The sequence below is a fragment of the Danio rerio genome, chromosome 19, assembly GCF_052040795.2.
Source record: "Danio rerio strain M-AB ecotype USA chromosome 19, GRCz13ab, whole genome shotgun sequence".
Classification (NCBI taxonomy): domain Eukaryota; kingdom Metazoa; phylum Chordata; class Actinopteri; order Cypriniformes; family Danionidae; genus Danio; species Danio rerio.
In genome coordinates this window covers 1,535,001-1,550,000 of record NC_141039.2, presented here as the reverse complement: position 1 = coordinate 1,550,000, position 15,000 = coordinate 1,535,001, and the positions used below count along the sequence as shown (strand labels likewise).

The 15,000-nt window shown below is 39.3% G+C and overlaps 1 protein-coding gene and 1 long non-coding RNA gene across 3 annotated transcripts in view; one reads left to right on the top strand and one right to left on the bottom strand.

Moving 5' to 3' along the window:
* The window catches only part of LOC137488455 (uncharacterized), a 141,588-nt gene that overhangs the window by 80,298 nt on the left and 46,290 nt on the right, over positions 1-15,000 (top strand). The gene's annotated exons all lie outside the window — the stretch shown is intronic.
* On the bottom strand, positions 6,464-8,692 carry scrt1a (scratch family zinc finger 1a). Its single transcript, NM_001113601.3, is given in 2 exon segments — positions 6,464-7,575; positions 8,065-8,692. Coding segments are annotated over 2 exon segments (840 nt in total). The 5' UTR covers positions 8,180-8,692; the 3' UTR covers positions 6,464-6,850.

Sequence of the window (15,000 nt, the reverse complement as noted above, 5' to 3'; positions counted from 1 at the left end):
GAGACCACGATGAAAGAATCACATAAGCATCCACATGACCTCATGCTTGCATTCTGAGTCTAATATTGAGCGGACCGACTGATCCCATGCGATGTAAACTCCAGCAGTGTTATGGGTTGAGTGTAAGCCGAGTGATTCACGTGTGCTGGGTTTGGAGGTTGTGAACAGACACAGGGAAAGTCACAGAGGTATTACTCAACACGCGGAGGGCTGTGTGTCATCCTGGAGAGATGCTGGAGACCGCAGGGTTTCTGATGCTCCTTCAGCCTTTTGTCTGCTAATGTTCATGAGTCATTCTGGTGGAGCAACACACACACACACACACACACACACACACACACACACACACACACACACACGCATACAGATATGCACATTCACACACACATGCACTTGTATACATGGTTTACAGGGACACACCATAGGCATAATGTATTTTACACAGTAAAAACTGCTTATTATATGGCCCTACCCCATAAACCCAACCCTTTACTGTGACAAATTCAAGCATTTTAAATTGTGTCCCTGCAAACCACTTTAAAAAAGGACTTGTAAACCCCATAAGCCTGTACACACACACTTGTACAGCAATCTTTATGGGGACTTCCAGCAGACATACTCATTTTATACTGTATAAACTGTATATTCTGTCCTCTTCCCCCAACAATCAGCATTTTTACAATTAAATACTTCATTCTGTTTGATTCATAAGCCGTTTTACTTATGAGGACCTAAAAATGTCCCCACAAGGTCAAAATGTAATGGCATTTCTATAAATCTGGGGACCAAATGAAGAATACAAGGCACACAACCCTGTAAACTACCTTAATAGAGTACAAGTCATATCCATGTCATTATACAATCTTGTGTCCCTGTAAACCACATATGACTGTACACATACTTGTACAGCTATCTTTATAGGGATTTCCAATAGAAGGAATGATATTTTTTAGACAGTACAAACTGTTTATTCTGTCCTCTTTCCCCAACAATCGGCTTTTTTTCAACTTCAAAATAGTTAATTATGTGTGTTCATGAGCAGATTTCCTTAAGGGAACCAAAAAATGTCCCCACAAGGTCAAAATGTAATGATATTGCTATAATTCTTGGGACCAAATATTGACTGCAAGGCATACACACACACACACAAACACACACACACACACACACACACACACACACACACACACACACACACACATGTGAACCACCTTAATAGAGTACAACTAAGTCATATCCATGTCATTACACAGCTTTGTGTCCCTGTAAACCACATATCACTGTACGCACTTTATGGGGACTTCCAATAGACATACTTATTCTTTTCTGTACAAACACACACACACACACACACACACACACATATATATATATATATATATATATATATATATATATATATATATATATATATGTATATATATATATATATATATATATATATATATATATATATATATATATATATATATATATACATACATATATATATATATGTATATATATATATATATATGTATGTATATATATATGTATATATATATATATATATATATATATATATATGTATGTATATATATATATATATATATATATATATATATATGTATATATGTATATATGTATATATATATATATATATATATATATATATATATATATATATATATATATATATATATATATATATATATATATATATACCCAAATAAGCATTTTTACATATTCAGTACTTCATTCTTAGTGATTTATGAGACATTTTCCTTATGGGGACCAAAAACAAGAAATAAAAATGTCCCCACAAGGTGGGGGACCAAATAAAGAGTACAAGGCACACACACTTGTGCAGCCATTTCAATGGTAGACTCAGTAGACTCCTTCCCCCAACAATCCAAAACAATTTCCTTATGGGGACTAAATAATGTCCCCACAAGGTCAGAATTTAATGTTATTACTGTAATTCTGGGGACCAAATGAAGATTATAAGACCCCCCCACCAACCCCCAGAAAAAAAACACACACACACACACACACACACAGATCTGCATCAATAACACCTTCAATTAAAGTCAACAGAAACTCATTTGAGCTGGTATCGCATGCTCCTGATGCTCTTGTGAATCATTCAGAATGCAATAACCCGCTCCACTTTTCTGAACCACCTGTCTGCTGCAGGATGACATCACCAGCCGGTTTCCATCATCTTGTGTTAATGCGCATTTTGAAGTATCAAAAAACTTTGATGCAACCTAAAATGATTTTAAATCAGCGTGAAATCAAACTCAGCTCACTTTCTTAAAGACACAGTGCACCTAAAAATGAAATCCTCATCCGCAGGTCCTCCAAGATTGTGTTTTTTCAGCAGTAAAACATTTAACAAGGTCTTTTTTTATCTGAAAAATGGGGACTTTGGTGATTTTTATAATCCCTTTTCTTTTAGTAAAACAAAACCAACTAATTTAACCCCATGGTTCTTCATAGTATGTTAGGACAATATGCAAGAAACTAAACATAATTACTTGGTAACACTATTAATGTTAGTTCATATATTTACAAGCAATTAGTAATACATTTATTACAGTATTTATTCATCTTTGATAACGTTAGTTGATGTTATTCAAGTTAAATGACGTTAGGGCATAGTAACTCGCAGTGCATTAACTAATATTAACAAGTACACGTGTGGATCTTAATAATGCATTAGTTACTGTTGAACTCTGATTAATAAATGCTTTGCAAGATGATTCATACTTAATGTTCGTAAATACCTGAACTAATGAATCACTATTCTAAAGTGTTGCCAGTTACTTAAATCCACAAGTTCAGCAAATGAGCATCTTTACAAAACAAATCTGATCCATGTGCATCTACTGCATGTGTATTGTGACGTAAAAACCTTGGAATCTGTGAAGTCGATTGACAATTCCAAAAATGTTGATGAACAAATATTGATGAACAATACGACACACAGATTCATCTCACGCTATCCATGCCCTGCACACGTCATTATAATCAACAGGAGATTCACACTCTATGAGGCAAAACTCATTTGTCAATGTTGTGGATCGCAGGTAATAATATTTAACCTCAAATGACGTATCATCATGAGTCATGGGTATTAACTTTGTTGTATTTGTTTGTGCATTTAATATCTAAATTAACCACCAAGAACCTCCATTTCTGCTTTAAATCTGCTTAAATGGTCTATTGAAGAACAAAAAATGTTATAATCTGAGTCATTTAACAGCAAACGTTAAATTTTTTCATCAATGCACAGTATTCATTCATTCATTCATTTTCAGCTTAGTCCCTTTATTAATCTGGGGTCGCCACAGTGGAATGAACCGCCAACTTATCCAGCACATGTTTCAGGCAGCGGATGCCCTTCCAGCTCTGGGAAACATCCACATACGTTCATTCACACACATATTTAGCCTGTATCCAGTTCTCCTGTACCGCATGTCTTTGGACTGTGGGGGAAACCCACGCGAACGCAGGGAGAACATGCAAACTCCACACAGAAACACCAACTGACCCAGCCAAGGCTCGAATCAGCGACCTTCTTGCAGTGAGCCGACAGCACTACCTACTACTCCACTAATGCGCAGTATTCTAATATAAAAGTACGTCTCTTATTTTTTTTTGTATTGACCATTCATGTATTTTCATATCTTTCCCTCCTGCATCTTAACCATGTAGATAAACTCATCACGATCCTTTAATTTTAGATCAATAAAAACCCGTCCTGCATCCTTTCTCTGTAGAATATTTAAATTCTTTTTCAAATATCTCCCAATTGCAGTTTTTTAAACATTTTTTTACATAATAACTTTAATAACTAATTTATTTATTTATTTGCATGATGAGTTTGCATAATAGTTTACTAGTTATTTTGCAAGACACAAGTATCAGCTTAAAATGCAGTTTAATGGCTTAAATTAGGTTAACTAGGCAAGTCATTGGAGAATGAAATAATTTCTTTAAGGGTGCTAATAATATTGACCTTAAAAAAAATTAATAAATAAATCAATAAATTAGGCGACGCAGTGGCGCAGTAGGTAGTGCTGTCGCCTCATAGCAAGAAGGTCGCTGGTTTGAGCCTCGGCTGGCTCAGTTGACATTTCTGTGTGGAGTTTGCATGTTCTCCCTGCGTTCGCATGGGTTTCCTCCGGTTGCTCCGGTTTCCCTTACAGTCCAGACACATGCGGTACAGGTGAATTGGGTAGGCTAAATTGTCCATAGTGTATGAGTGTGAATGAGTGTGTGTGGATGTTTCCCAGAGATGGGTTGCGGGCTTGCAGGCATCCGCTGCATAAAAAACATGCTGGATAAGTTGGCGGTTCATTCCACTGTGGCGACCCCAGATTAATAAAAGGACTAAGCCGACAAGTAAATGAATGAATGAATCAATAAATTAATCAATCAATTCAGCAAAATTAACAGAAATAAGATTTTAGAAGAAAAACTACTACAGCAAACACTGCTGAAAATTTCCTTGCTCTATTAAACATTCACTTTCTTTTTTTGGCTTAGTCCATTTAGTAATTAAGGGTGGCCACAGCGGAATGAACCGCCAACTCAACCAGCAAATGTTTTTACCCTTCTAGTCGCAACCCATCTATTAAACATCACTTGGGAAAAAAAAAGAATAAAATGTTTGAATAGTTTTGCCTTAGGCATCACGATGGCGCAGTGGGTAGCACAATCACCTCGCAGCAAGAAGGTTGCTAGTTTGACCCTACATTGGATTGGGTCTCCACTGGGTGCTCTGGTTTCCCCTACAGTCTAAACACATTTGCTACAGGGGAATTGGGTAAGCTAAATTGTCCATAGCATGTGTGTGTGTGTGTGTGAATGGATGTGGCCCAGTGATGGGAAGGGCGGTGAATCGTAAGTTGGCGGTTCATTCCGCTGTGTCGACCCCGGACTGATAAAGGGACTAAGCCCAAAACGAATGAATGAATGATTATTACCTTAAACTGCATCAGACTATAGACGTAAAGCAGGGTCTCATTTACTGTCAAGTTTAATCAAAGTGGCGGTCCAGAAAGTTGCACGATTTCTCACAATTATTGACCTCGAAGAGGAATTCAGCGAATTCAGATCAAATTGAATGAGGTTTCTCTTTGCATGCTTTGAGCAGTGGACACGAGTCTGGTGTTTATATGTAAAAGCAGAGGCTCCATTAATGAATCTGCTGTTCAGTCTCAGTCAGCAGGAGCCACTCTGAAGCGCTTTTGATAAGGACTCTGCTGGGATCTGGAGAAAGCTGACAGCCAAATTCCTTCATGTCTCAAGGTTACCGCTGCAAAACTGCATTAAACTCTACTGTAAGCACCATAACGCAACTGCTAAAGCATATGGGGATCCTTCCGGAAAGGATGGGATCCTTCTCTTTGATCGTATGCTCGCTTTTTTTTTTTTCCTCTCTCAAGAGCTCCTTGTGAACACAATGCGGATGAAATTCAATCATGTGTAACAAAGGCGTCAGTCAAGGATTTAATTGAGATGAAAGCATGCTTTGAATCCTGCGGAAGGAAAAACCGGAGTGGCTTTCTGACACATCATGCACCACAAACGTCGCGTCACCGGGCTGACGTCACAGCACACTTTCTGGAGCCTCTGAGTCAGCAGGTTTGAGCTCAAACAAACAGGACCACAAACACGCAGGTACTTATTGGTTCTTTATTATGAAGTGAGAAAATGCCCGGTGTGGTTTTTTTTTTTTTTTTCGCTTTTGTGCTTTACATTGTTCAAATGCTGGGGGGAAAAAAACCCAGGGAAGAGAAGTCCAGAAATAAGTTCATTTGATTCTTTACACAGCTTGTAGAAATATTCAGTTCCAAAGGATTATTTACAAGGCGTCTTGCATTAAACAGTTTGTTCTCCTTGTCCGTGATATACAAAAACAGAGGTTCGACTAATACAAGGCCTGTCTACCTGAATTGCTAAGGTTTTGTGCTACTATTTACTTTGTTGTCGTCGTTTCAAAAAAGAAGTGCTTTTCAAAGATCGGTCTGCTGTCCGTGATGCAGCAGCATGTGTGATCTCCTACAACAGCGTTTGCACAGTCGCAAATGATCCAGAGCCATCCTACTTTCTAAAAACTACGTTATTAAATAAGAGGCAGGCAGTGCATAACCACTTACAAAAGGACCCTACCCCCATCGCTCCCCCCACCCCATCCCGTGGAAGTATCCGCTAATACTACTCTGGCATTTCCCTGATATTTAACTTCTGAATGACTACTGATAGTATTGGATAAAATCGTGATTAAAAAGGCTATAGTTATTACTCGCTTTAGCTTTTAAAAATACCATGCATTATTGCTCTATTCTTCATCATGACTCCCCAGAAATATTGCCGACGGATGCTATCTAGGTTTTGGCAGAAATATCCAAAGCTTCATAAAATTGGCATAGATTCCATTAGTAGTAGTAGTAGTAGTAGTACTTTTTCTTTCTTTTTTTTTTTTTTGCATGCAACAAATTTCTAATAATAAAGTGGCAACCAAAAAAATAAGATATTCAGAAAGTGGCAAATGCTTTGGCATATTGATGACGAAGGCTTGGCAACTGAAGGACAAATTAAAGTGCAAACTTACACCGTTTGTAGGAAACAAATCAACAAATAAATAGATAAATAAATAAGTCAATGAATAAATAGTTTTACCTCGATGCTGAACACTTTTGTGGCCACTGGCAGCAGTACAATATTATCCAATACTTAGAAAAGGTTTGACCTTTCGAGAGAAACACAGACATTTTCAATGTCCTCTGAGTTTTGGGGTGAATGAACAGCGAGTACAGAAAGAAGTTAAGGTACATGCGATTAATCCTCGGTGTTTTCTTCACACTTCCATGGGGCTCAGGGGAGCGAAGGCTCCCTTGAAGCAGGCCGACTCGTAGTGCTTGTTCAGGTAGGACTTCAGAGCGAAGGTCTTGTTGCATCTCTTGCACTTGTAGTGCTTAAAGGCCGAGTGTGTCTGCATGTGCGCCCGCAGGTTGGAGCGGTCAGCGAAGGCCTTCCCGCAGTGTGCGCACCCGAAGGGCTTCTCGCCAGTGTGCGAGCGCATGTGTCCCTGTAAAAGCCACGGCCTGCTGAAGGCCTTCCCGCATATGTCGCACTTGTGCTTGAGGTCGTGGGTCAACAGATGCATGGCCATGGCCGGCATGGAGACGTAAACCTTCCCGCAGGTCGGGCACTTCTTGGCCATTTTGCTGTCCAGGCTGCGGTGCGTCTGCTTGTGTCTGCTCAGGTTGGAAGACGTGGCGTAGGTCTTTCCGCACTCGTTACACGTGTGCCTCTGGAGGGTCCTAGGGCTGCTGATGGCTTTTCTCCGTGAGCGTCCATCCGTGATGAAGAAGGCGTCCACCGTGTACCCCTCGCTGACCGCCGTGTCTCCGTTGATGTAGCCTGACGAGATCTCCGACTGCGGGCTGTCCGGTTGATCCGAGTCCGGCGCTCCGTAATCGCTGTGGATGCTGTCGTAGATGGGTCCCGGAGAGGGCACTTTGATGCCGCTGTCGCTCTCTCCATCATACGGAGCCGGGGTCATGTAGTCACTGATGTAGGCTTGGGAAAAAAAAAACACAAAGCCACAGTTATTTATTAATTTCTGCAAGAAATCAACAGCTTTCTCCATTTCAATTAGTGCTTGGCTTTGGTATTGTGCAGGAATTAGGTCGAAATGACTCCCCAAAATAAGACGGCATGCATGAATATTCTATAAACGGCAGCTTATGCAAGCGCGCGCGGGTTATGTAGAGCGTGAATAATGACGTGAAACATGATCAAGCGTTGCGTTAATGCACAGCGCGCGTGGATAATTCTGATAACTCTCGGTGCGAACGTCAAGTACTTGTTGCTAGCGCTGCGTTTTTCTACAGCAAACGCGCCTTAAAGCGAGTCGAATGCGTGCTCGGAGGAGCGCAACACCTGAAATGTGCCGACTCGACAGAAACGCAGTGTGACCGCGGGTCAGCGCCGAGGTTACGATTAAAGCCATCAGGCGTCAATAAGCATGCACATGCCCTTGCGTTTAAAGCGGTGTGAAATAATTACCTTTCTCGTGAAAGCGCAGGCTGATGTCTGCCCTGGATCTGCCATAGGAGCTCTCAAGATCAGAGGATGAGAAATCATCAAGCTTCACCTTTTTGACCAGGAAAGACCTTGGCATGTTTTACGCTGAAGGAGAAAACACTCGTCCGCCGGTCGAATCGTTTCCTCATGCAAGTGCAACGCTGGAGAACAAAAACGTCTCTCTTATTTATTTATTTTTATTTGCTTCTTTTAGTGTCGTTCCTCTCCTCGGTAATGCCGAGATTCAGATGCCAGCGCAGGGTATCGGCAGACCCTGAATGCGTGTGTGTGTTGATGCAGCGCGACGCCGCGATGCTCTCGGCAGAAATGCAACTTCAGCACTGGACAGCTCCCGTTTGCGGCGGCGCGCGTTCAGCACTGGACAGCTTCGCTCCGCTGTGCGCGCGCGCTCTCTCTCTCTCTTTCTCTCTCCCCTCTCTCTCTTTCTTTAGTTCCTCCGAGACCCTCACCACGGTTTTATCTTCCAGGTACGGGCGTTAAGTTTAAACTAACTAGTCCTCTAGTTTCCGATCTGCTTCTGCACCCCTAAAGACACAGAAAGGACAGTGAAACCGCTGAGTGCGCGTCGCTCGCTCTCTTTATCTCCCAGCTGTTCCGTCTGAAGGCGTCGGGCTTTCTGAAGTCTGTTGATCAGCTGTTGGGATTTATATGGCTGCGATCAGGTGGGAAATGAAGATGGAAGTACTTAATTTAATCCATAAAAAATCTCCCGGGACCAACATTGAACTGGATGGCTTAATGACGTTGTTTGACGTCCACGCCTTCGCCGGAAATTTCACCAAAGCCCGAGACAAGAGCCACACAGGGGTTTATATATATATATATTCCGTGCATTTTTCATGTAATATATAATCAAATATGTGTTCGTTTTTATTTATAAGACTATTTATTTTTGATATAAATAACAAACTAATTTAGATGATAACAAAGCTGATTTTTGGATAAAAAGAAAAGTGTGCTTTGCTTGAGATTTGCAACATGTACATGTCGCTCTCGCCACGTTAAAAATCTGCCCTCCCGCGCCGCGCGTTCGCGCACCGCTATTGACGCAAACCACTACATCAACTACTGGCAGTGGCCTCAGGCTTTCAGGTCATTCTTTTACATCACGGTCTATAAACCAATGGCTTTCTTTTCATGCAAATCACACGAATTGGGCACCAGAAGGTCCGTTTCCTCAATGATTCCAGTAGGAGCCATATGTCCGCAATTAACGCGGATCCTGGAGCTGTAGTACACACTGTTGTCTGACATCGTGTTCTCATTGTTCACTCCTTCAATGGGACGAATAAGGACGTCCCGCAGTAGGATTGTCATTTTCCCAAACATTCAGACTCGGGGAGATGGCGTTCTCCTTGCTTTGGTGCCTGTTGAGACTCGAGTCATTATTTCTCGTGCGTTTTCTCATTTAATCCTTTCAGCAAGTTTGATGCTCTCTCTGCGTTCTCCGGTTTGATAGATGATCTTTAAAGTACATGTCTGGGAGAGAGAAAACATTCTGTCAAATAGAGAGTTAATTGCACGGTGCCATTTAGAATAAATGAATAAACTTGAATGCATAATTATGCCAGAAGGCGATAAGAGTGGGCGAGTTTAATGTAACACTATACAGTCTTGTACCTTTGGTAATTTCCTAAACCTTTCTTTTTAAAAATCCATTAAAGTGCACAGTGGTTAAGAAGTGGAAAGAAAGATAATTTATTCTGATATCATTTATACTGATTTAATTTATACTGATATTTAACAAATCAATGTGATTACAATTCACTTGTTCTTAAAGAGATAGCCTTGGAAAAAATAAGCATACAAATAAACAACCTGTGGTTGCAATTTCAAAGCAAAATGCAGAAATTATTATTGTTATACACAAATAGTTTTATTATATATATATATATATATATATATATATATATATATATATATATATATATATATATATATATATAATTATATATATATATATATATATATATATATATATATATATATATATATATATATTTATATTTACATTAATATGAATAAATTATTATACAAATATTATAATTATAATAGACTTGTTTTTAAAGGACTAGCCTGTTTAAAATTAAACAAATCAATAACCTGTAGTTGCAATTTCAAGAAAACATACAGAAACCATTACTTTTATAATACAATAATAATATCAACATATTTATCTTAAAATGCTAGAATTGTAAAAAGCGTGTTATTAAAGAACTAGCCTATTAAAATGAACTATATATTAAATATTTAAAAATAAGCATTAAAAAGGAACAAAACTGCATTTTTTATACTGACCACATATCATATTTAAATCAAAATTAGCATATTAATTAGAATAACACAAACATACACTGTAAAAATTATATGATCAATTAGTCCTGACAGCTTATGTTTTTAGGTCATTGTAGCTTAATAAATTAAGTTAATCATGTTATAACTTTATCGTATAAGTTACGCAAGCTGTTTTAAGCCAGTTTAACATAGCATAAAATCGAATGACTCGTAAGGTTAATTTGATTTAAAAATTAAGGCAACCAGAATTTTTTAGAGTGTAATTTTATAAAGCAATAATAATATTAATGTTTGCATAAAAATGTTAGAATTATAATAAACTTGATGTTAAAAGATCAATAAAGATTAACTAAAAAAATTAATGACTGCAGTCGCAATTTCAAGACAAAATGCCGTTATTGTTATTTTTATGGTACAATAATGATATTAATATACAAAAGTATTCTAATTTTAAAATAGCATATATATATATATATATATATATATATATATATATATATATATATATATATATATATATATATGATATGGCCAATTACTTCTGACAGTATATATTTTTTATGTTATTGTAACTTAGTTTAATAAGTTAATCATGTTCTAACCTAATTTTATAAGTTAGACGAGCTAATTTAGGTCAGTTTAACACAATGTAAATTCAAATCACTCTTAAGGTTAATTTGATTTAACTTCAAAGTTTGCCAGCCAGAGAAGCTAGTACAGGCCCAAAAAGTCTTCCACATTTAAGCGTTGTTTTTACTTATGTCCATATATTTAATTGTCCATGCTTTTGACTTTCCATAAAAATATGCATCCCAGCTAAATCAGCAAAGACAAATCAAACAGTCTTCCTCATGAAAAAATGGGTGCGATTTTTAAATGCGTGACCCGTAGGTTGATTTAACCGGAGTATTCATGTGCACGCACGTGTGTGTAACAGTATCTACCAGCCCGCTCGCAGTGTGTATGTAGGACACTGTTGCACAGCAGTTGACATTCCCAGCAGCCCACGGCGACCTGACGTGTTTATGGGAGAAGGACATCCGTGCACCGAGGCTTCTGGAGAACTGCTGACATCAGCTGGAAAAAAACACACAGGCGGAAATGTTGAAGTCGCCCTCATTTGCATAATAATAGTCCGCGGTGTGTTGAGACGCACCGAACAAATGTCTCGTCCGAGTCCAAATCAAAAGGACTTCATTGACATTTAATTCTCACGTACGACGATTCCAATGCGACCGATTCAGATCAGTACACAGGGCTCTGTTCCGGAGCAGGCTGTAAAGGACACGTGGAAGGTCAAAGGGAGGATCTGCGCTGTGTTTTAACCTTAAAGAGGATTCTTTGTTTGAGAGATGTTGCTTAAAGTGTTTCCGATTATTCGTGCATACATTTAGCTTGCATATTCTGTGTGTGCGTGTGTGTGTGTGTGTGTGCGCGCGCGCGTGTGTGTGTGTGTGTGTGTTCATGCATAAAATAACAAATAAGCATGCAGTTGCAGGCAAAATTGTTAGCTAAAAGTCAATTAATTCATAAAATTTATTTTCGGCTTAGTCCCTTTATTAATCTGAGGTCGCCACAGTGGAATGAACCGCCAACTTTTCCAGCATGTTTTACACACACTCATTCACACTCATACACCACGGACAATTTAGTCTATCCAAATCACCTGTATCACGTCTTTGGACTTGTGGGGGAATCGGGAGCACCCGGAGGAAACCCATGCGAACACATGGAGAACATGCAAACTCCATACAGAAATGCCAACTGACCCAGCCGAGGCTCAAACCAGCGACCTTCTTGCTGTGAGGTGTTTAATAACTAATTACTAATAACTGATTTCCCTGATGATAGTAGATAATATTTTACTAGTCATTTTGCAAGAGAGTATTCACCTTAGAGTGCAGTTTGAAGGCTTAACTCGGTTAATTATGCTAATTAGGCAAGTCATTGGACAACAGTGGTTTGTTCTGTAGCCAATTGGACCTGTTGATCTGCATCCCAACCATCACAAATACTGCAGAAGACCTACTGGAACACTCAAGGAGCCAGGATCCTCACAGAAATCAGTCAAGTTTGGTGAAGGAGAAATCATGGTTTGGGGGTCATTCAGTATGGGGGAGATCTGCAACATCAACAGCCTGAGGTGTCAAGACATTTGTGCTGCCCATTACAAATCACAGGAGAGGGACAATTCTCCAGCAGTATAGCGCTCCTTCTCAGCAGAGAAGATCAAAGGGCTTTAGGATTGGCCAGCCCAGTCACCAGACATGAACATTATTGAGCATGTCTGGGGTAAGATAAAGGAGGAGGCGTTGAAGATGAACCCAAAGAATCTTGATGAACTCCTGCATGAAGGCTTTCTTCGCCATTCCAGATGACTTTATTAATCAGTGATTTCAGAGTCTGTCCCTCAGAAGTCGACTTTGAGCTTAAAAGCAAACTTACAGGTAATTAAACGTGTGAATCATTTTTCGTCTAATTAAAGACACCCTGAATGACATCGTAGTCAGATTTAGCAAACAATTTGTGGTCCGACAAGATGCAAACATTATCTAAGTGATCAGTTAAAAGTGCTTGCTGTTCTGAAGAGTGTGTATCTAATGGCATATGCATGCTAGTTACAGGTTTGCAGTGCAGAAGGTTAAAACATCTCAATTGCACAATTAAAATAATTGATGCGCACTTATGTCCTTCTAAACATGTATACTGGATTTCAGAGCATTTCTAAAAGTGATATGAGTGTTTAAAATGATGACGGACTTGAGCTACTGCAGATAAATGCATCCTGAATTAATGTAACTTGTTTTATTTGAGTCACAAACATGATTTAATTTGACGGAATAAACCCGACTTTGTCATTTTCAGGGGTCAGAACAGGTGGAAGGAGCTCTATAAGGTCACGACTGCAATTGTTCGCACTTTTCTTTCCCGAGTGAAAGAGCATCAGATGGATGGATGAAGCCATCATATAGCGCTGAAAAGCTGACAAAAGGAAAAAAAATAAGGTTAAACTCAAAGCTTCAGACGATACAGGAAAATGTCAGAATCCATTTCCACAGTCATGCGTTCATACAATCACAAGTTATTGCACCATCTATCTCTCTTACCGAAGCGATCATGCACGCACACACACACACACACACACACTCTTGTTCTCGTGAGGGTGTGTCGACGGAGACCTGATGCCCCTTTGCATCTGCTGTGGCCGGACAGTGACATTGACAGACAGATTCAGGCTTAGCAGCTGCTCTCTCTCTCTCTCTCTCTCTCTCTCTCTCTCTCTCTCTCCCTCTCCCTGATTACAAGATCATAAAGAAAATGTGCAATGAAAAGATAAGATAAACTCAGCATTTTGCTTATTTGGACAATCTGTTTGACAGAAAAATCAGTGAAAGATGGACGATGGATGGATGGATAGACAATATGGATGAATGGATGAACAGATAATATGGATGGATGAGTGAATGGATTGATGAATGAATAGACAAGATGGATGGATGGATGGATGGATGGATGGATGGATGGGCAGACAATATGGATGGATGTATGTATGTATGTATGGATGGATGGATGGATGGATGGATGGACAATATGGAAGGATGGATGGATGAATGGGTGTATTCATGGATAGACAGACAAGATGGATGGATTTATGTATGTATGGATGGATGGATGGATGGATGGATGGATGGATGGAAAATATGAAAGGATGCATAGATAGAAGGATGGATGGGTGTATTCATGGATAGACAATATGGATGGATGGATGGATGGATGAATGGACAATATGGAAGCATGGATAGATGGATGGATGGATGGATGGATGGATGGATGGATGGACGGATGGACAGACAATATGGATGAATGGATGGATGGATGGATGGACAATATAGAAGGATGTATAGATAGATGGATGGATGGGTGTATTCGTGGATAGACAAGATGGATGGATGGATGGATGGATGGATGGATGGATGGATGGATGGATGGATGGATGGATGGATGGACGCACGGACAGACAATATAGACGAATGGATGGATGCATGGATGGATGGATGGAAAATATGGATGGATGGATGGCTGGCTGCATGGATGCATCAGCAGACAATATGGATGGATGGATGGATGGATGGATGGATGGATGGATGGAAAGGCAGACAATATGGATGGATGGATAAGCAGAAAATATAAGGGATGGATGAAATGATGAATAGTAAACAGAATAATTTGCATAATTAGAACAGTGTTTCATGTAAAATGCAGGAATAATCAGATTGTTGATTATAAAGGAACAGAAACACTGATGAGCACCGAGAGCCTGAAGCTGCGACACTAAAGCAGAGGAAATGATTGTGCTTTCCCAGTTTCAGAGAACATTGGGATTTATTCGGGGTTATGAGAAACTCAAAGATTGTGTGTGTTGCAGCAAGTGCACAATAAGCCCATTACAGGAACGTTATTGGTACAGTAATTGTCTGTTGAAGAAAATACAATGCACACTCCACTTCTGTAAGAATCACAGAGAGAAAAGGAAAGAAGGAAATGCTTAGCCATCAAGATTTTAGCTCCGCTTTAGAATAATTCAAGCCAAATTCAGACATA